This window comes from Odocoileus virginianus, chromosome 10 (assembly GCF_023699985.2).
Source record: "Odocoileus virginianus isolate 20LAN1187 ecotype Illinois chromosome 10, Ovbor_1.2, whole genome shotgun sequence".
NCBI lineage: Eukaryota > Metazoa > Chordata > Mammalia > Artiodactyla > Cervidae > Odocoileus > Odocoileus virginianus.
The window spans coordinates 72,524,705-72,547,322 of record NC_069683.1 but is presented as its reverse complement, the minus strand read 5'-3'; the positions used below and the strand labels follow the sequence as shown (position 1 = coordinate 72,547,322).

Below are 22,618 nucleotides of genomic sequence, written 5' to 3'. Positions count from 1 at the left end.
TATCACTTTTTAATAAAGCCAAATTAAAAATTTTGTTTTTGGCAAAATTATTCTGTACAAAATACAGAAATTCAACTATATAATAGGATTATTGATATAGAAATAAAACTGTAAGAAATATATGTTCTTAAATGTACACCACTAATCCACTCAGTGACTTAAATGAAAGTTACTTTTAGAAGTATGGCTAAAACCTTAATTATCTATGACAATTTCTCTAATTAAACAAATTATTCCACAAGTAGATACAATCACATGGAATACCTTCTCATCTGGTCAGAGATTTCATCAGATCAACTCTTTTTGTGTGGTAGACAATGAAGTAGGCAATGTCATGGAATCAGTCAAACTTCACTCTTCTTTTTAACTCACTGTGTACTTAATACACATTGTTAATGAGAAAAAGACTGTTAATGAGGAAAGATATCTTTTCTGTTTCTACTAAATTAATTTGATTCAATTCAGTTCAGTTCATTCATTCAACAAATATTTATTAAGCACCTACAATATGCCAGGCACTGTGCTGGGTGCTGGGGATACAACTGTGAACAAGATAGACACAGTCCCTGCCCTCAAAGGGCTTACAGTCTAGTAGTTAAACAGACAAGTACACAGGCAATTACAATGCAGTATGGTAAGTGCTGTGATGGTGACAAAACATCAAAAGGGCACCTAGCTCAGTCTCATAGGCAGGGGCTGGTAGACAGTCATGGAAATCTTCCCATGACAGGTAAAACTATGATATGAGTACTGAAGGATGAGTACTAGTCAGTCAGGTAAAGAGAAGGTAGGAAAGTGTTATAGATTGAGGAAATAGTAAATGCAGTGTCCCTGCTTCTGAGGTTTTTCATGGGCAGCAGAGGTTGGTAGGGGGTGAAAGAGTTCATGGAAGAAATAAGTAAGGGTCAGGTTATAAAGTGACTCATTTGCTTTGCTCAAGAGCTTGCAATTTTTCCTGAGGGATCTCTGTGTGTGTGTATGTGTGTGCACACGCATGCGTGTGCATGCGTTATCAGATTTGCGCTTTTTAGGATTGCTCTTACTGCAGCACAGGAATTGAATGGGGGGTGGGACTCTTGAGAATTGAAGCAAGGTGATCAGTCTTTCACCTTTTCCAATTTTATCTTCCATGATATCACAACCATTTCTCTCCAGCCCTTCCTGTTGCATATACTCTCTAAACAGTCCATTGACAAGCTATGTATTGGGTCATTGCTCACCTGTAAGGCTTTCAACACCTATGAATCTCAACTCATCCTTCAAGACCAAACTTCCAAAATCATCTTATCTTGTGCTTTCTGCCAAGATCTCTAAGTGTTGCAATATTTATCCATATTGTACTTATTATTTCAAATGATCTAAGTTTTCTTTTGAACTGAGTTAATTTAATCCCTACATAACTAAGGTGATTTTTGTAAATAATCATGTATAATTTTATTCACAATTTTCAATTGAAAACAAAGACTAATTCTTCTTATGTTTGTACCACAAACTATGATCAGTGCCTTCAAATGATTTAAATGGAATGGGGAGAGAAGCTCAAGAGACACATTATTTTATGCAGCAAAATACAGCCAAGTAAAATTTCAGTACATGATTATGGGGTATGCTGTTATTATGACAATGATTAAATTCCCCAATTCAAACGTTCCATCTTTGACAATTCAACTGCTAATGAGGCAAAGATCTGTGTAAAAAATTAGCTTATTATGCAAAAATAATAAGGGCTAGATACATTTTCCAATATGGCCCACAGTTTACTTTTACTATTCCACCCATAATCTCATAATTTCTCAAATAACTTTTATAATGATAAGAAAAAACTTTAAGCTCTGTAAATATTGTAAGAATGTAAATATTGTTTATTCTTTTTGGTGGGTACAAAAACCACAATTTTGTACACAGAACAAGATTATAAATAATATTGATAACATAAATGACCCATAGTATCTTCTGATTCTACATTGTAGACTGATGATTTTACGTTAATGTTGTCTTCATTTTGTTCCTGGTAGTGAGACAAATGCAATCTGTGGACACTGACTCATGTGACAGAGTGAAGGTTACGGCAAACAAAATGACCAACAAATTTTATTTTAAAAAAAGTCTCTAAAGTTTATTACAGTGATGGCATTTATTTCAATTATTGCAATGTATTTTTCCCTAAGATGGTTAGAAAAAAGAATTGTGTTGTCCTCTACTGAATTTATGTCAGTTAAAAAGCAAGCATGTTTCAGTATTTGTTTTCTCCAAAGTAAGTGTAATTACTTTCTTTAAGTTTTTTTTTTCACAGGATTTACATGTTTGTTTATTATTTCTTGTCAGAGTATAGTGATTTGTTTTCTCAGCTGGATAGTCTTCCATTGAATATATGGGTGTTCTGGCGACACAGGTTAGCACATTCATTGACTTCTATAACTATTTTATGCCTTGAAGTGAAGACTGAGGCCTTTCTGAGCAAGAACTTCACACTTTAATGTGCTAATTTGCATGTCTGATTAGTTTTTAAGTCCACTCAGGTGAAATTTGTTGCTGTTGATACACCCATCCCAGCTCCCCACCCACCCCCACTACCCGAAAAAAAAAATCTAAATTGTGAGTTTTCCTGATATAAAATCTGAGTTTGGGTTTCCGAGCTGAGCTCATGCACACGTTGCTGATGTTTGGCGCCTTAGGACGAACTTCCCGCTCTCAGCCAAAGGATTGTTTGAGCGAAGACCTGCGCTTAGCCTGTCCCTCAGGGCTGCGTTTCCATCAGTCACAAACATAGTTTAATTAAGGCACTCAATTATTTTTTTGGTTTTTATGGAAGGTCCGATGCAATGACAGCCAATCCTGAACTTTGTCTAATTGTAGTTCCAGTGTGTACAGCCTTTGGGCAGTCGGGTGTTAAGACGCGACCGTTTTCACCCACACTCCCAGTGATGGATAATCTGGCTTTGTTTCTTATGGCTTCAGAAAAGGTCAGCTGGGTTGCATGGAAAGGAAACAGAAAGAATGCGGAGTGTTACAATATTTCTGTCTTTTCAGCAAAATATGACACAAAAAACACCAAAATATCAATAATTAGACATCTGCATTTTTTCCCCATACTCTTTTGGTCATATTAAAACTACTTTTCACAGGAAAAAGAAGCTCAACGACCTGGAAGAATAAATCACTCAGAGTTACTGGTCCTGTTTAAGAACTAATTTTCTAAAATCCTGCAAGATTTTGTTTGGCAAATCTGGGCAGGACACATCTTTTAACTTGCTGCACTCTACACCCTAGTATTTCCAGTTGAACTTAGAAGGTCCCTTAGGTTTGACAATAATCTTTCTTTGTATCTTTTCTTTTTTTCTGTTAGAAAATATCTTAACAGTTAAATGATTGTACTCTTAAAATCATGATGAATTGTCTAAGGGAACTTTATGTAGACTATAACAGATCTTGTTTTTAGAACACAGATCTATCCACAGATGCTTTCACTCATTCACTAAAGCTGCTATAGAAAGGCAAATCAGTCACATAAAGTTCATTCGATGCCTATAATGGAAGCTAAGTCTCATATTTTAAGAAGCTTTAAGTGCTTAAAGGGAAGTGCACTGAAAGGGGGCATGTTTCAATGCTTCATTGAATGGTCATCACTGGGAAACTTCCCAGATTGATGTTATGGGGTCAGGTTTTTGAAATTCTCATTATATTCTTGCTCTGTCATATTAGGTAGCAGGTAATAATACTACACTGAGGAGAAACAGGCAGCATTATTATTGAAATCTACTGACTGTTCATTCATGCCTTTAAATCCTTTCTGGTTGCTGAATTTTAATGTTAACTCAAGAGAAAATAAGGTAAAGGAGATATTCCCTAAGTCTGTTGTAGTTTAGATCATAATTCTCTCATAATTCATATTATATCTTAATTCTTTGCTGTGAATTTAAGTTTACCCAGTTCTTTTGGAAGTTCCACCCTTGTATTTATTCTGCCTTGTACCTTAAATATTAGAATAATGATATATTAAATATGAAATAAAAATTGGATTAAAAATGTTATAATGAAAATGTTTAATGATCATTTACCCTGATAATTTCAGAAACTTGAAGTCAAAATGCTACTGACATATCTATGATAAACACCAAGGTTATTATTATAGTTTGCCTTTAGTGAACAGTCTCAAAACTTAAAATCTATTTATCTTTATAATCAGGAGTCAGGAGACAATCTCTCTAGAAACTACTCATCACTAAATTAAAACAAACCAAGCAAGATGATAGTCTGAATTTTTTTCTTCAGATTCCTTTTCAAAATTTAATATTAAGTAAAACAATTATGTAAAAAATCTATTAGTTTTGATTTTTTGAAGAGGGAATTTAGTGTTTATTAATACTAATTAATACATAATAAAAGCATTGTGACTTTTCAGGAAGATTTGTCATAAAATCTGTTTCTTCCTTTTATTTTCTTGATTGCCTTTATAAGGAAATGAAAATATAAAAAATGGGAAGGATTCCATATACTCTCAAGTAATCTCTCCTTCTCTATGGATTAATGCAATTGAGTGCTGATAATTCTGCCAACTGCTTATTCTCTATTTAAATCTTCATGTTCTTAGTTCTCAGCATTTTTATATTCTACACTTAAATCTCCTGCTTCTTATATAAAATGTCATTTCTGTTCATCTTTATGTGACCTTGTTGAGACTACTCAAACTAGAAAATTTTCTTATAAATTTATCATATAGTGAGTCTGGCTGGATCATTGTGGCAACAGCTGTAACTTTATGTGTTCCCTTGAGGGATGATTACTTTTAGAGTAGACATTCAGATTTGTTTTTGAAATTCTGACACTAAATATTATCTAAATTATCAGTCATTTTCATAATTATGCTCAGTAGAATTTTTGAAAGGAAAAAGCCATGTAATATGGGAGTACAGTTAAAAATGCTTACTCTCAAATCCCTACAAGCGCATATCATTTAATTTGCTCTGAATGCCATTAAGTCTTCCCTATAAAAATGCATACCTCTTTCTAGAAATTCCCCAGGACTTTGTATTGAACTGTCATATGTGAGCATATCTAGAATTTTTCTAGAATGCATTTGCTATGCTAAAGGAAACTTTAAAAATACATCTTATGAAATTCATTGCAGAATGAAGTCCAAATAATTGGCTCTAAAGTTGTCACATATCATTTTTCTGTTTGGAAAAATCTCTTCTCAGTTCTGTAAATATTAAGATGAAAGCATTACTATAATGACTAAGAAACCTTGACCTTATCAGTTTGCTTTTCTGATATTAGAAAAGACATGCTCTAAACATTCTGATCTGAGTGAATTGACAATTTCATGATTGATTCTTTCCACAAAATTTTGAAAGAAAAACTTAGGGGTTGTCTATGTGCAATTGTACTCAGTTACTCTTCTCTTTCTAGATTATGGATAAAAGCAATTAGATCTTGATTTAAAGGCATAGCTTTTGTTCTTTGCTTTGAGATACTAACAAGTATTTCAGTAGTTTTTTTTGGGCTGATCCTTCACCTGACCTGAAGGATCTCAATTCACCTACCAGGTACTGAACCTGGCTGGGCCACCACTGTGACAGCCTGGAATCCTAATTACTAGGCACTAGGCTACCAGGGAACTCTCTCAATATCTTTTTTAAATATATAAACATAAAAATTGAGCACATTTATCTGGCATAACTTCAGGTGTACATCTTATTCTTAGAAAAATTCTTGGGTTTGACTCTAGGATACCTCAGGCACTAAATGTCTCTGCAGGTTCAAATTTTCATTTATCATTGTAATAGAATGGCTCTTATATACAATTTCAGAAAATGGGTTTTAGAGGCCTGATTTTAAGAAAAGCAACAACAAATGCTTCTAGATCTTATTTTAAATTCATTTTCTATCATCAAAAGGAAAAAGCACTGAACATTTAGAGTCTTAAAAAATGAACTTCATCTTGTGTTTCACTGAATGCTTATAATTTTTTTATTGTCACATGGTGAGAAGATCTGGCTCACTCAAAAGCAGTTGAAATGAAAACAAAAGTCAATAAAAACTCACTGCAAGTTTTATTTTTACTGTGTCTCTCCTAAAGAAAATATGTTGCTGACATTTTTGATGGATAAATTGCCTGAAATGTTTATTCACGTTAGTGATGTTGTGAAAATGAAAGTTGACTTTCATCTAATAAATGTGAATTGTAGTCAGTATTCTGATGGTCACTCCTGCCTAAAGGTCTGGTTCAAGGACTACTGCCAGATGAACAAACTTCGGGGTTTCCCTCTAAAAATATAGAAAGATGGCTAATGTAAAAGAAACCAGAAGAGGAGATAAAACTCACCGAGTGCTTACTATGTGCCTTGGAGATTTTACATGTATTTTCTCAGAGAACAACACACCCTTATCAAAATAGGCAACTGTCTAGGCTTTGATAATTTGAAAAAAAATTCATGCTTATTTTGTTAGCATCAGATTGTTCCAGAGAAGACAAGCCTGTTCTGTGTACAAGAAAATTCAGATCTAATTTCAAATTTCTCCCAATTTTCATAGAATATACTATTTAAATCATTTTACAGAGCAATTCTGGATGTTTATTTATCTTTCAAACCCTTCCAATGCAGATATCTATTGGTAACATAAAGTTTTGAACAGTACATCTGCAGCCAAAGAAAACTGAACCACTTTGCACTGAAGTTTTCAAAAATATAAAGCTCTAAATTAGAAGCAAGCAGTACCATCACTGGACAGACAGGTCACAACACTCCATTTACAGAATGCATCACCCACTCACTGTAGTGGCCCTACGTCCTACCCCTAAATTTTAATACTTTCGGTTCCATATACGTTGTAACCTTCTCTATAGGTTGCTAAATTCTGGGTATTCTGCGAGGAAGTTGGGTTAAAAGTCTGTGCACTCTTTGCCACCTTCATTCTCTTCGCTTCTGCCCTGGACTTGTAACAGAACTCTATCAAAGCCACCAGCATTGCCAAGCCCAAGCCGCCAACCAGAATGTAGAAGACGCCTGCTACGTTGCTCAGGCTCAAGGCACTCGTCTTGTCCTGGGGGGATAAAGACATCTCAGTTAACTGTGGAAAGTCACATCCAGAAGGTGAAAGAACACATGAAATCCAAACAGCTAATTAAAGTCAACGCCTAATTTAACCTGAAATTATTTAACATGTATAAGTCACTAGTGTAACACTATGAATTTAAACATTAAGCTTACAGTTCTTGAGAGAAATGAAATTATGATGATAACCAATAAATTGTGTGTAATTACACTCAATAAAATCTGTAACATTTTATCATTGTTAACTATATAAAGAAGAGCACTATACTTAACCATATATAAGCATAGGGTAGCAGAGGTGGGCTTATTATTAAGTTTGAAAATGACATGCTTAAAACCCAATTACATGAGAAAGGAAAATTTTCCCTTTCCTTCCATTAAGCCATTTTTAATGTTTGATATTTCTCTTGCATAAAGCTAACTTTATGTTTCCTACTTAAAGAAGTGAGGGACTTTAAGCTAGCAGTTTCACATCTTGTTCATCATGAATTCACCAAATATATGCAAATAGTGTAGGTACATGTTATTTGTTGTTTTAGTCACATTTGTTTGGGAAATCTGCTGGAAAGTGGCACTTTAACATATTATATACTATTTAGGAATAACTATGTATGCAGAACATTGGTAACTTTAAAAAAATATACAAATATTTCCATGATCAATTGAGAAATAAGTCATTTGTGGACAGAGTTAAAACTATTTTTATTGATTTTAAAATATGATTCTATTTCACTTTAAAATGCTTAATCAGTTAATATTTTAGACATATATTCTCCAGAGCTTTCATATACATATTATTTTATAATAAATTCAGAAATAGTCAAGCATATTATTGGAAGATATTAAAATTATACAATAATTCATATTTTTCATAAATTGTAAATATATATTATATAAAATTATTTGAGTAGGTATTTTAGGTTGACTACCTGAAGAATGCCCTGAGGCCATCATCTCAGTTGTGTCTTCTGCAAACTTAATTGGTTTTATTACGAGAATGTTTAACTTAAATAAGTATTATGTACACTATATCAACTTAGCCATGATATCAAATGATCAGACCAAAAATTTAGGGTAACTTCATTTTAAAAATTAAGTACTTGTGCTTCTCTGACTTTACATAAGGGTTTGAAATAGCTTTTTCATTATTTGGCCAAGCTTGTCTCATTCCACTCTGGTTCAAAGGCAGACAAAAGTGATTAAAACAGGGAGATGCTTGAAAGGAGATCAGTTAATATTAGTTTATCTCTTTCTTAAATTAACTGAAGTTTTCCTATATTTGTAAGTCACTTATTTAATGTCATAGGATAGCTAATAATTTTTTTCTTTCTAAAAGAAGATACAGAAAAAATATTTCAAAAATCCTCAACCAAAGCTTTCAGGCATTATGTCCTATTAATTTATAAGGTATTTAGATTCACTGATAAACTTCTACATTTTGTTCTTTAAATGAAAACATAACTGTAACACTATTTTCATTTGTATTTAACAGAATCAGACTTATAAATTCCTGTATTGTTCTAAAAATTATTGATATAAGATCTTTGCATGAATGAGATCTTAGAAGTTGAGAGTATTATTCATAAACATTGATTTATTAAAATAATTTTGATAGAACAGAATTGGAAAATTTTACTCTGTTTATCTGTCAGAACAAAAATATAACAGGTCATCTTCAAACTAAAGTGGAATGACTGGCAAAACAGTGACAAAAGACTGAACTTCTGAATAAGAAACATTTAATATTTAAAATTTTCTTTCTGTAGAAGACTACTGACTAATTTCCCATTTCCTGTTTTGAGAATATATCAGTTCTTGAAATAATAGATTTGATGTTCTTTGCCTCCAAAACAAATAAACAAAAATCAAACCTGAAAGCACTACTGTTATTAGTGGTACGTATATTTGAGAATAATATAGGAATTTTATTATTTTATATATTTTTACAGTTAATTTAAGGTTATTTAAAAGCCTTAATATTGGGGAGCAGTTTGCAATTTTCTGAAAAGATAACCCCTGTGGCTTAAATCATTGCATTAGTTTCTAGTTTAGATAGGTATAGAGAAACATTTAGTTTTTACTGTTTCCATATACTCCTGACAATTGCTCCCATTTACTGCTTTGTGAACACAAGAGGAGGCCCCGAACTGCAGTGACTGACCTTGCTTCCAGAGTCCTTGGGTCCACATTCACCTTTATCGTACCACCATTTGTTTTTCAGCTTGTCTAAGACGCCTGCCTCACTGAGTTTCAAAACGGCAAGGTTTACAGGAGTTCTTCACGTGGAAAATAACATAAATAACATTATATATGTTATTTTATGTTATTCAAGTAAAACTACATTAGAATCGCATGGCAAAGTGACAGAGCAGAGGCCACAGTAGGTGTTATGTCTTGTACTGTAGGCCCAGGTTTCGAATCAGACATAAAACTGGGGCCTGCTCCATCGCTTTAGGTAACAGGCACATACTGCTAGGGAGGATTTTTAAATAAAATGTATGCAATTACTGTGAATCCAAAACTATTAGCCTGGATTGGGTTTCTTCAGCATTTTCAATTTTCCCACCATAAATGTAGAGTTATTCAAAATCTAGAATCTCTCTTCAAAAGTGGCTATCGGTTGACAGACTTAAAAAAATAGAAGCTAGATAGGACTGGTTTCTTGCAGGCATTATTATTCAGCTAGTGGAATTTTGCTTTATGCTTTAAAACTTTGTCTACAGTATCCATCATTAAATTGACTCCTCTGCCACTCTCAACCAAGACCTAATTTAAATAGGAGGGTGATTCTGATTCAAGTGTTACTGACAGAGCCACCTCATGCAGAGGCAAGTCCTTATAAGACAAATACGTAAATCTTTATTTTAAAGTGTAAGCCAGTGCTGATACTTTCCTTCTGAATTGCAGTATTTAACTTAAATATCACCAGAAATAATTTTCACCTATCTTAAATCTACCATATGAATATACTCTGAAGTGTGGTGACTATTTTATACTCTATAAATTCTTGCCAACAAATATATGATAGATGAGGAATAACAAGATTTTTACAAATAGACAGACTCCTCATACTATAAAATTTCTTTAATTTTTTCTATCATCTTTGAGTCCTTCAATCCTAAATATTATACAAGGAGTCTCAGAGAGGAAATGTTCACTGGTTAGTCAGTATCAGTGTTCTGAGGAATCTAAGAATTCTTCTTTCATTCCCATGTTAACCTCTGTGTGTGTAGAATAAAGGCTAAGGAGATATATGGCAAGCAGTAACACGTAGGACCTTTTGTTATTATTATAACAACAGATATTATTATTCTGTTTTTGTGGTTGTTTGGTTTTCATTTCTTTTTGCTTTTTACAAACATTCAAAGAGCGACTGCTTGCATTTCTCTTGACTTTTTTAAGACTGCCACAATCATTTTGTCTGGCTGTATCACCTAATGCCTCACTTCTAGGAAATGTTGAATCCATTTGGAGAAACACAGTATGTATCTATTTGGATACAAGGGAATTAATTCCACAAACCTATCTACACAACTAGGTAATGCACTAATAATGATGCTGATGATGATTCCTAACACTCACTGAGCACTTATTACATACCAAGGGACTATTAAAAGTATTTTACATGTTTAGTTGCTATTATCACCTGTATTTTACAAATGAGGAAATCAAAACACAGAAAGGTTAAGTCATCTAGGCACATCTAGGAAGGAGCTGAATCAGGGTTTGTAATGGTCTACTTTCATAGCCTGTGTAATTAAAAGTATTAACAACAGAAGACTCAAGAAGTAGGAATTTCTGGTTTATCAAGTTTTGTGATTAACAGTTAAATTAAAATTCACTTTTTAAAGGTATTGTTGGTTCTGAAAAAAGTTTCTAAAATATGTTTTTCTTTTTATTTGTATGGTTTTTGAATTCAGTTTAATTTTTGTATCAATGTTATAAGATCTTACAAGGTTTATTGGTCAATTAAAAATATGCAATTGCCACATTCCTAGAATATTATATTATTTTTTGGATTAAAATCTAATGTTAGCATGATTTAAAACTTTGTACTAAAAACTGAGTTTGGGGGTGGGGTGAGGTGAGGATTATGGTTAACTGGAGTCCTTGGTTAGCCCCGGTTAATCTAGATTTTACTATCTATAACCTCCCCACCTCCACATGCATCTACCACTTCCATTTATTAAGTGATTGTTATAAAATCACACCCGTGTGTTGATGAAGACATACATCATTCATCTTTGTAAAATATTTACAAGGGTATCTGACTCAGGTTAGGTGCTCTGTAAAATGATTACATTTGAATTATTTTGAATCCAGGACAAGCACTTTTTAAAACTGATACTAAGGGTTTTTTGGTCATCAAGCTAGCCCACTAAAGCCTTTTTAACACATGTACAGAGTACATTATTGGAGTAGGAAATGGCAACCCATTCCAGTGTTCTTGCCTGGAGAATCCCATGGACAAAGGAGCCTGGCAGGCTACAGTCCTTGGGGGCACAAGGAGTTGAACATGATTTAAGGACTGAGCACGAAAGCATAGAGTACATTATATTAGCCCACATTGCACTTCTTGAATGCATTGTGGTGGGAAGAGAAAGATTTAATGCTGAAAAGAGAAGGAAACTGAAAGCAGTTTCCTTAAAGTTTCTTATGGAAGGGACAGCTGAATGCAAAACTATGGATTAAATGAAGACTGCCTTTGACTTACCTCTCTCCCTTCCTAAAGTATCGTTTCTCCTACCTGCTTCATTTTTCCCTTGCCTCTTTGTCTTTTCTGCTATTCACTCCAGTAGTCTGGTTTTAGAGGATAAAATTAGATTAGAATTTTGAGTATAAGATATTTATCAATAACCAAACTTAATGGTCAAGTGGTGGAATGTCAGATACTGAGCAAGGAATTCATTACTAGGAGAGTCCTTCTCTAAGGGTTAGCTTTCCTGACTGATCTTTGTTTAATACATTTTTTCCTGCTTATGAATGCATGTTTTCCATAATAATTCCTTTATTATTGCATTGGTTTACATGGCTGTGGATAAGGCCATTTCCAAGTATAACATATTTTAAAAGTCAGGCTGTATTCTTTAAAGTGGCAAATTAAAAACTGGATATTATGGGATTTACTATAATCCTAAAGAACTCATTATTTGGTAATCACATTTATAAAATGGCTTTAATATAAATATCTATATCTATGAGTATGTCTATTTTATATATGTATATATATGTATACATATATGAGGAGAATAAAGTTTAAAACAAGCAAAAAATCAATAATTTTATAGATAGCATTAGCATTATGGGTCATTAATGATTACAAACATTGCCAAAATTTCCTATTAGAACCTGGTTTAAACAATTCACACAGAAATAGGAATAAAATTCTGTGTATGGTTTTTGCTCAGACTAAATCATATCAGATTAATCAAAGGGGATATGAGTCTTAGACACTGCAATGAAACTTATAATTTGGCTGATTGTCAATTAGCGAATTTCTGTTATTCACAAAAATGAGTATGGTTTTCTTATGACCATAAAAATGGCCAAAGCACAAAAACATTCAAATGAGTAATTTTTCAAACAAACAAATTCATCTTTTCCCAAATCATTTCCATCCTGTTTCATTTTACATATCAGACTTTTTCCTTATTTCTTTTGTGGAGCCTCTGGTTGAGGGCTGCTTTGGTCATGCTCCAGGAATGGCTATCAGTTGAACTGATTACTTTGTAGCCATGGGGTGCAAATGGAAGCTGTCACTGTGACTCTAAATAATTTAGTTGTTGATTATATTAAATCATAAGCTCCTTGATGGAAAGAATAGTACTTTTTTTTTTTTACCCACAGATACTGGTGCATGGCCCAGGTAGATTTCATACTTGGGCCATGCATAGGTAGTAAAGCATAACTTTACTATTATGCCACTGTATGAAAGTCTGGAGATGTCTTTCCTTGTTACAGTCCTGTAAATAACAAGTGGATCAATTGGCTCCTCATTGGAACCTTTCACGTGTGGTACAGCTTTCCATGCTTTCTCCCCTTCACCAGATGAGTCACTGTTAGGAAAGGTAAGTTTTTCCTACTAAGATTGTATATCTCAAAATCAGATCACATCAGATAACTGTACACTTGTGATGAGATCTCTGAGTGTGCACTGTACACAACGTGCATTGTAGATAAACTGGCAGCATTTAATTTTCTCTTCTGCTTTGGCTTAATACTTATCAAAGCCCACAAGCCAGCATCATCTTCCAATTCAGCATTTTTCCTCCTTTTACCTTTTTCAATAAGGATCAGACCAAATGGAAGGGGTGAGGTAAGTTCAAAAAGAAAATCAGTCACCCAAAGAAGGTACAGAACAAAAATTAAAAAGCAGCAACTGCCTCCTAGTAGTTTACTTTGATTCTAAGTTAGGTCAGGCCATTTAAAATATCATCTTTTAAAATAGATGCAGAATCATAGTTCAGTTACCCAGTTGTGTCTGAGTCTTTGTGACTGCATGGACTGCAGCATGCCAGGACTCCCTGTCCTCACCATCTCCTGAGGGTTGTATTATTACTACTCATTCTATTGGTGACAAATATTATATCAGTATAAAACCTACCAAAATTATTTTTGTAGTATGAAATCAAAAGTTTTGAGGGAAAATAGAACATAATAATTAACATGCATTTTATGTTAATTTTTACAGCATTTTAGAAAATGACTTATTAGGATATGAAATGATATTTTCATATCTTAAATTTGTATCTAAATAAAATTTTAGAATATTATCTTAGAGTTTATGTTTGGTGAAAGTAACAGGGGAAAGCAGTTTGATTTTGAAAACTACAAGGTTAGCTTCATATTTATTTCTTTAGATGACAGATATATACTTCGTGTCCACTCTGTACCAAACAATGTGTTGGATGCAAATAGATTAAATTCAATTGAGCTGTCCAATCCCTTATTTAAATAAATTAAAATAACTTTTGTTACATAGATTTTTTTCCTTTATGTGTACATTTCTGCTTCTGTTTGCTTATTTTTCTGTGGAAAGAGTCTTTAATGTACACTAAAACAGGAATTCATTATTTACTTTTATGGAAAACTTTATCTGTTAAGCAATGTTATACTTTGTTTATATTTGTGACAAAAAATATAAATTTGCAAACAATTTCTTTTTCTAATTGAATAGAATATCTTCAATTTTTGTTTTCTCTAGTTCTATAAGAGTACATTTTCTTACATTTCTAATTTGTATAGAGGAGTAGTTATTATTGTAAATGAGTACTTTTCTGTTTGTGTGTGTATATATGTATGTATTTATATTTTATGAAAATGACCAGAATGTTCTAGGCAAGTTGGGGCACCAAAATACAAAAGAGTTAACACTCCTAAAGAAAACAAACAGTTGGTGTCTTGAATGGAGGTGCCTTAAAGGGGAATCATCTCAGAAGAACCCTGATGACTCTCTTGGGGGCTCATATTCTCCATCGGGATAGTCGATGAATGATGAGAATCGTGTCCACACCATTTTGTTTTTTCATCTTCTTCCATGCCTCCTTCTATTGCCAAAATAATCATTTGACAAAGTTTATTCTTTCTCTTCTTGCAACAGGGCTGGCAGGATGCACAAGGGAGCTGATTTGAAAGACTTTTCAGATCAGGATCAAGGGAGAGGTTATCAGCATAGAAAGAGCGTGAGGTTGGCAGTTTCCTTGACAGATACTCCTTCTCTAAAAAAAAAAATTCATTTACTTTAATTGGAGGATAATTACTTTACAATACTGTGATGGTTTTACATTACCATATGTAACATAGACAGATACTCTTTTTAAATAGAGCATCATTCTCTGGGCTTGGTGGCCAGCCAAGTGAGAGAATTTGTAGCCCAGTGAAGAACCTGAAGAAGAGCAGGATTTCTTGTTTCTGGCAGTTCTCTAGAATTTAAAAGAAAGACAAGAATGTATATTTAAAAATTTTCAATGTTCTTACATACCAGTTGAAGATATGTGAGGAAAGAAATTCAGTCAGAATATTCCCATCTCTAGATTGCTTTAAGCCTATCTACAGTGAAGAAGAGTTCTGAAACACTGGTTAATAATTTCTGCTAACTGTATACCTTTTTTAAAAAGACACTGCTTAGAAATAAAAATAAAACATTACTTTATGAAGCTGGAAATATGACATGGATGCGATAAACATAATGCTGAGTTGATCTTGTTTTTATAACTTGATCTTTCTTTAGTTGGATTCATTTATGGAAGGCAAAAGCGTATAGTTCATATAATTTCTTTTGATTTGTTATGTAATTTGCTATTTAATGGAAGCCTGACAGTTTTACGTGGAGAAATGTCTTTCTGGAAGGTACCTGGTCTACGTGAGGCTAGACTATTGCTATTATTCAAAAATATTTTGTGGCAGTTTTGGTGAAGAAAACCGGACAGACGGACCCTTTCTGTTCTCTCTCCTCATCACTTTCAAAAGCCTGCTTTCTAACACCAAGGTCCCTAGGACTATGTCCAAGCCGTACCTTCTTCCAAGCTGGAGATTTACAGCAACTGTTTTAGTGGGATTTGTTAGTGTGTCCCCAAATTGATGTTGTTTGCAAATATTTTTGCTTTGACAGTAATTGCATACTTAAGTTTGTGAAGGGACTTGACTGGCAATTGCCGTGGTATTCGCAGGTCTGAATTGCGTCTCCTAGCAGATGCACCTATTACTTCACACACTGTTACCCGCTCTTGGTGACATTGAGGCTAACCTTGGAGTCACCTCCCCCGCTGCCACATTCTCCTTTGTCGTACCACCATTTGTTTTTCAATTTGTCCAAGAGGCCTTGTTCATTCAGTTTTAAAACTGCGAGGTTAACAGCATTTCTTGAAACGATAAAACATATCTTGTAAGAAACTGCACAGCTGTTAAGATGTTAGAAGGAATGAGGGTTTAAGCTCTTTTATAAGCTTCTCCCAGATGCTAAATAAACCTCTCATTTTGTCATCCTGCAGCCCCTTCTACCAGGCAAACGTAATTTCCTTCAAAGTATATTAAACCTATGGTATTTGGTGCTATTCACTTTCACAGTTCATTTATTATCAAGTAACTGACATCAACATCAACCAATTACATGATTTTTTTTTTCTTGCAAAACAGTAATAAATTTAAATTTACTAGTAATTCAGAAAGAACTGTGTCTTGAATTCCTTTGCTTCTAGAATGTCAATGACTAATAGGAAAAAAAATGAAAATCCATTCCCAGAAGGAAAAATATAATTGTACAAACAAATCAACAAATAAGCAACTAAGTTTTGCTACTGATTTCCTAACAAAGAGTATGGCTTAATTATTATTCCTTTCATTATTTGTGTTGGTTCAGTTTTCTGGTCTGGAAGTCATAGGATGGTCAAAAGAAAGGTAGTAGCAGCTCTCAGGGAAATTATATTTGAATTTTGTGTTGATTTTTAAAGTCACTAGATGCTATTTAGAAAACAGGATCATACATCCAATTTGATTGCTTAAATTATATAATTAAACCCCAGGAAAATATGCTGCATGTGATATGGGCAAACAAACACTAGATTAGATTTCTTCCATGTGTATCTCTTTAGAGGATAAGGGTGGCATATTCTAATTATTCTCTAAGAGGATTAAAAAAATGTGTCATGGGTTTTGCTTCCCAAATGCTTGGTTTCTTTCTTACTTTCAAGGTACAGGTTTTGATTGAACCATTAACTCTTTTAAAGTTTTCCCAGCATTTAATGAAATGTCTTTTAAATCTAGTGAGTGGCTTATATACTGAGAGACTTTGGGTTCAGTTTGTGCCATTCTGTTTGATAGTTGCCCAGTTTTGTGATTGATTAATGATAAATTAATTATAATTATATTAAATACTTAATTTATTATTATACTTAATAATTAATTACTATAAAACTAAAACAACCTCATGTTAATGGACAGCATTTGAACATTGATTTGCAAGCGAAATATCATTTAGTTGGTTAATAAAATGCACTGTTTGTTTCACCACAAATCAGCTTATTAAAATATTTATTCTCTTAAAATGTGTTTGTAATATTTCAGGTAAATTAAGTCCATTTTCCAGTGTTGTAATGATCTGATTCACTTGGAGAGTAAATATTTCCAATATAAACCACATACTTTGAGAGGATGGACACTTTCCAAGAGTTAGATTGCCATTTACTAAATGCTAATTAAATAGTTAGCTGTTCCCACATTCCCAAGTAAGTCCCACACTAGTGGTGTAAAATAAGTAATAGACTTCCTGGAGTGAAAAGTTGTCAGTTTAATCAGCAAAGTGTCTAGACTGAAATGTAGGAATAAATGAAAATTCAGTGAGGCTAGAGACATCTATTTTTAAAAAAATGCTGTTAGGAGAAAAAAATCGTTTTATTTTATTGTCCACAGAAACTAAATTTGTCTTTCAATGAATTGAAACTAACAACTAAAGTTTTCTATTTTGGAGAAAATTGTTTTTATAATCCATTTTATTTTAGTATTAAACATTTCTATCAGATCTTTTTTAGTAAAATGTATTCCAATTATTTTATATGTTGGTTTAGACCATTCCTTTGATAAAACTATAATCATTTCATGAGAGGGTTATTTAACAGGGTTATTAGCCATATCCAAAGACAGTTTCACAGCACAATAGAAAACAAAAAAGCAAAATTAAAAAATGGATAAGGAAAAAAAGCTTTATGTTGAGAAAATTGTTTGGAATAAAGCTTTCTACAAAGTTATTCTAAGACATTGTCTTTCTAATAACATTTAATAGGCCATGTAAAAACAGCTCAGTTTCACACTGCGATCCATATATGTGCACGTATGTATATCTATATTGGTCAATATAACATTCTTGACCAGTAGGTTAAGTCACTGCCCAGTTCACAATTAACCCACATTTTCCTGTGGTTCCTCAGCAGAATTCACTTAATACTATCACATGCAAAATGTACTTTTCATAAATAAATGTAATTAATATTTAGGGACAGTCTTTAGGATTTTGAGGACTTCCCTGGTGGCTCAGATGGTAAAGCATCTGCCTACAATGCAGGAGACATGGGTTCGAACCCTGGTTCAAGAAGATTCCCTGGAGAAGGAGATGGTAACTCACTCTAGTATTCTTGCCTGGAGAATCCCAGGGACGGAGGAGCCTGGTAAGCTACAGTCAATTGGGTCACAAAGAGTCGGACACGACTTGACTCTCACTTTCACTTTAGGATTTCAAGATTTCTTTGCCTTTTAAAAAGGCTTGCTATTTTCTGTAATTGTCTGACTAAAGATGTAATTTCTTTGTGTAATCAGTTTAGGTCTAAAGGTTTCCTTAGACTGCTATTTATAATACAGTACAAACCACATCTGTAAGGGCCACTTGAACATCTGCTCTCCTTTATGGAATGCATCACTTTTACATATTGTTAATAAGAATCATTAACTGACTTAAAATATAGGTAAAGTTACTTATGATGGTCTATAGTCCCTGGGGTCACAGAGAGTAGGACACAACTGAGCATGCACACACCTGAAGTTACTTTACTCAGTTTTCTAGATTAGATTAAAAACCTTTTTTTTTTTTTTTAAATCCAGGTAAAAAGGGAAAGGAATGCTGAAGACATAATTACAAGCAAGCCTAAGGAACTCAGGAGTCAGGAAAATAAAAGACATAGAAAGCAGATCCTTGCTGAAATTCCCTTCATACATTTCAGACATAGATTTTGAAATCTATGTCAACAAACTAAAATTGATGATGAGAATATTCTTGTCTTGATCAAGCATTAGAGGAGTTGTAGTAGTGATCTGCCAAGCAGATCAGAAAAAAGAAAATTATTGAGGGTTATGTTTTACATTAATTATTCCCTTCACTCTATTAAATGCAGCATTTACAGAATAAACAAATGAAATAAATTGCTTTCATTTAAAAATGGAAGGAGAGGAAGAAACAACAAGCGATCACATTTTTTGCTAGAAATGTAAACCACATTTGAGAACCCAGGTATGTTGACCATGACCTTTTATAGACTACAATAGGGCCTTGTCCTTTTATGACTTAGCAGAATCCTAGGTAAGAAAAACCCCTCATCAGATAGCTTTTTCATGGTGATGAGAAGATGGGGAACGCGATTCAGGGTTGAAACAAAAATTTTCACCCAGACAAATTCCAGAAACTCCGGAAAAATTTCAAGGGTTTTTATTCCTGAGTTGTTGTTCAATTGAGTTTGAGATTATGAAATCTATCTCTCATTGCCCAAGCCTTTGGGACCCACTTTTGTTAACTAAACAAAAGTTGTAGAATGGGAACTAATAGACTTAAACTTTTTCCATTTATTAATTTTGTATAAATTAATCTAGTGCAAATTAAGATTTTCTTGTTGAAAGCATGCTTAATTCAGGCTAAGAAATTTATATTTTCTTCTCTATCCTTCCATAAATAATTTATTATTAATCTATAGATTTAGATATTCCTTTATGCTTACTTTATGCCTTACTGATTGTATTTACTTCTAGACCATAATTCTTATAGTATATTTTTTTCTGTTAGTGAGATATTAACATTCCTACAGAGAAAACTTGAAAAATTTGTTAATAAAGTACTCATGATTTCCTGGACTTGAGAATATTATCATAAAGGACTGATATACAAGCTTTAGATATTGTTTGTACACAAGATATTTAGGGTATATGTAATTTCTAAAACAAATAGCAATATTATATTTAGTCTAGTTAAAGCAAATTCAATTACATTTTACTTATTAGGATGAACACTTCACTATTGTCTCTGATATCAATAATATATGGGCTTAATGTATTTTTTTTTGTCTAAACTACTGTGTAATTTTGCCAATGCTCTATTATCCTTATAAAGAAGAATTCATTAATTATGTGCACATGAAAAAGTCTCCGTAGTTTTAGGCCTGTACTCTTTTAACTTGATTGCTCTCTTCATACTTAATTCTCTATAAAATTTAAATATCAGGTGTTACAATATCCAGAATATTTACCTGAATGATGCTACAAAATGTTTTCATAATCCTAGTAAATTTTGATATTATATGACTCAACAAGAAATTGTGTAAAATACCTTAGAAAATCCTTTAAAATCTGCAAAAGACATTGGTAGATTGCTTATGCAGGAAGAAGTATAAATCATATAAAAATGATTTACTCTTACTTGGAATTAAACTAATGTGAACCAAAGAAATGCAAATTTTTTGCTATTCATATTAGAAAAGATAAAAGTAAGGATAATATTCAATATAGCCAAGGATTTAATATTGTCCTGAAATTAGAATACACTGAAAATAGAATAGAAAGAAAATAATATGGTTTTATAAAACAGAAAAACCCAGTTCTTACCCTTGCAAATTATTAATAACAATTCCCCTTTGAGGAATCAATCCTAAGAAATAAATCAATGATGTTGACAAAGTAATATGATAAATGTTATAGCATGTTTATATAACAAAACATTGAAAGCAACCTATATGCCCAACAGAAAGGGAGAATTAAGTAGATTTAGTGTACAACAGTGGTTTTCAATATTGATTTAAATGTTAGAACCATTTATTACAAATACAGATGCTCAGGACTAACTTGCTGTATCAGAATCTTCTGACGTGGGGGCAGCGTGTATACATTTTTAGAAAGCTCCCTAGGTGATAGCAATGATAAGCACCAATAATCCATATGACTGAATGTTTAACAATCATTACAGGATTTTAATGACAAAGGAAATGCTTAATGTTCAGTGAATAAAAGAAATAAATTGTATATTCATTGTGATCTTAATTTTAGAAAAGATATATAATGTTTGTATGTATGTATATATATATGTGCATATATTTTTATATATATTTAAATATTTATTTAAATGTTATTTATTTGTGTGTATAAATGTTAATGAAAGTTGCTATCTGTAGGTAGTAGGAGTATGATTGATTTGGATTGCATATTTTTCTTTGTGCTTTCCCACTCATTCAAAATTTTCTTCAATGAAAAGTGACACTTTAGTAAAGAACAAACAAAACTACTCTCTTAATTATTTTATAATATGCATCTTAGAATTGTTTCATGCAAGTTAAAATATATGTTCAATTTTGGATCAAGAAAGATTAAGGAAGTTAGAATTTAGAAATTTTTCTTAAGGATCTCAAAAAGCATTCATTGTTCTGATAGTATGGTTTGCTGTGGCTCATTTGGTTTTGTGTCTCTAGTCAAGGCTGGATGGAGAACATGTGATACATTTGGCTTCTACAAAGTTCTACTTTATTCGAGGGGAGCAGGTCTGTCAGGCATGAGTCTGTCCAACAGAAAAGATCTTCAGGAGGTTAGTGGAACGCTCAGCGGCCTAGAGGGAGGCCTTGCATAGATTTACATAACCTTGCATAACATTACATAGATAAGGAGAACTTTTTCCCTTGGGACAGATTAAATGAAGGTGATTGTGAATAAACTTGAGTCCTGCTAAGTGGGCCATAATATATAATATGCATGTGTATATGTATATATAGCTTTGTCTTCAGAAAAAGATTATATGTTTGGAAGCTATGTTCTTTTCCAAATGGGTATTAAACTCTAAGAAAAAACTTTTTTTCAGGGGTTTTAAAAAAGGCAATTAAAAAAAAATGTCATCATACAACATACTTTGTCTATCCTTCTTTTTGAAATCATGCTAAAATTGCAGATTGGAAAGCTCATTTGATTTAAATTTTGTTGTGCAGCAGGTAAACATATGCAGAAGTTTTTCCAGAGCAACTCTAATAGGAAAATAGTAATTTCATAAAATATAAATAATAACCAACTCTGTATAGACTATTCATTCTGATATTTAAATGGCTGCATTCTCAGTATTTTAACAAGTGTTATGTACATGAGAGTTCATCCCATATGGAAGATGAGATAGGTAGACAGGAGCAAATGTCACAGAGGATTTTACTTTTGTGGTTTAATCATGTCCTCCCATTCACTCCCCACCCTTACATAAAGGTAGCGAGAGGAAATTAGCAGGAAAACTGAGAATTTACAACAAATCCCAGAACTTTGTATACAGGCAGTTAATAACTAACTGAGAAAAAGAACTATTTTATTACTCAAAGAAATATAGAAAGTGAATAAAAATCGATAGGCTATCAAATAACTAAATATATCTGACTTATGGAAAGATATTTGCTTTCACAGTTCTACCCTTTAGCTGCTATGTAGGCCTGGAAGACTAGCTAATTCTCAGGATTTATCAACGTTCCACTGTTTTCAGTTTAACTTGTAGCTATGCTCTTACTATTTTTCCCACAAATTATTCCTTCCAGTAAATAAGCACAAGCCTTTTTTTGCTTTATTGGGTTTGTGCACTCATTTCCAAAGGAAGAACTTGGGTCAAGTTGCTCTATATGTATATGCAGACATTTTTAGAAAAAATATTAAGTTTTCACTCCAGTTTGCTTATGTGATGACAGTTAAGGTTTGCATAACATGGCACTATTGATCAATAATTCAGAGGGAAAATTATTTAATGTGAAAAGGCAATTCAGAACTAGCAGGATTTATAATGAGCATTTGAAAACCAC

The 22,618-nt window shown here is 32.9% G+C and overlaps 1 protein-coding gene across 5 annotated transcripts in view; it reads right to left on the bottom strand.

The window, feature by feature from the left end:
• Nucleotides 1–465: 465 nt before the first annotated feature.
• The window catches only part of GRIA4 (glutamate ionotropic receptor AMPA type subunit 4), a 639,355-nt gene continuing 617,202 nt past the window's right edge, over nucleotides 466–22,618 (bottom strand). The window contains exons 15-17 of one of the 5 annotated variants that reach the window (XM_070473688.1): nucleotides 15,802–15,916; nucleotides 6,910–7,044; nucleotides 466–2,968 (exon numbers count right to left, since the gene is read on the bottom strand). In XM_070473688.1, coding sequence (XP_070329789.1) covers nucleotides 2,804–2,968; nucleotides 6,910–7,044; nucleotides 15,802–15,916 — 415 coding nt within the window. In that variant the 3' untranslated portion in view covers nucleotides 466–2,803. Of the gene's footprint in view, nucleotides 2,969–6,775; nucleotides 7,045–9,216; nucleotides 9,332–15,801; nucleotides 15,917–22,618 lie in introns of all 5 variants that reach the window. The other 4 variants (XM_070473693.1, XM_070473690.1, XM_070473689.1 and 1 more) reach the window with 4 other exon arrangements.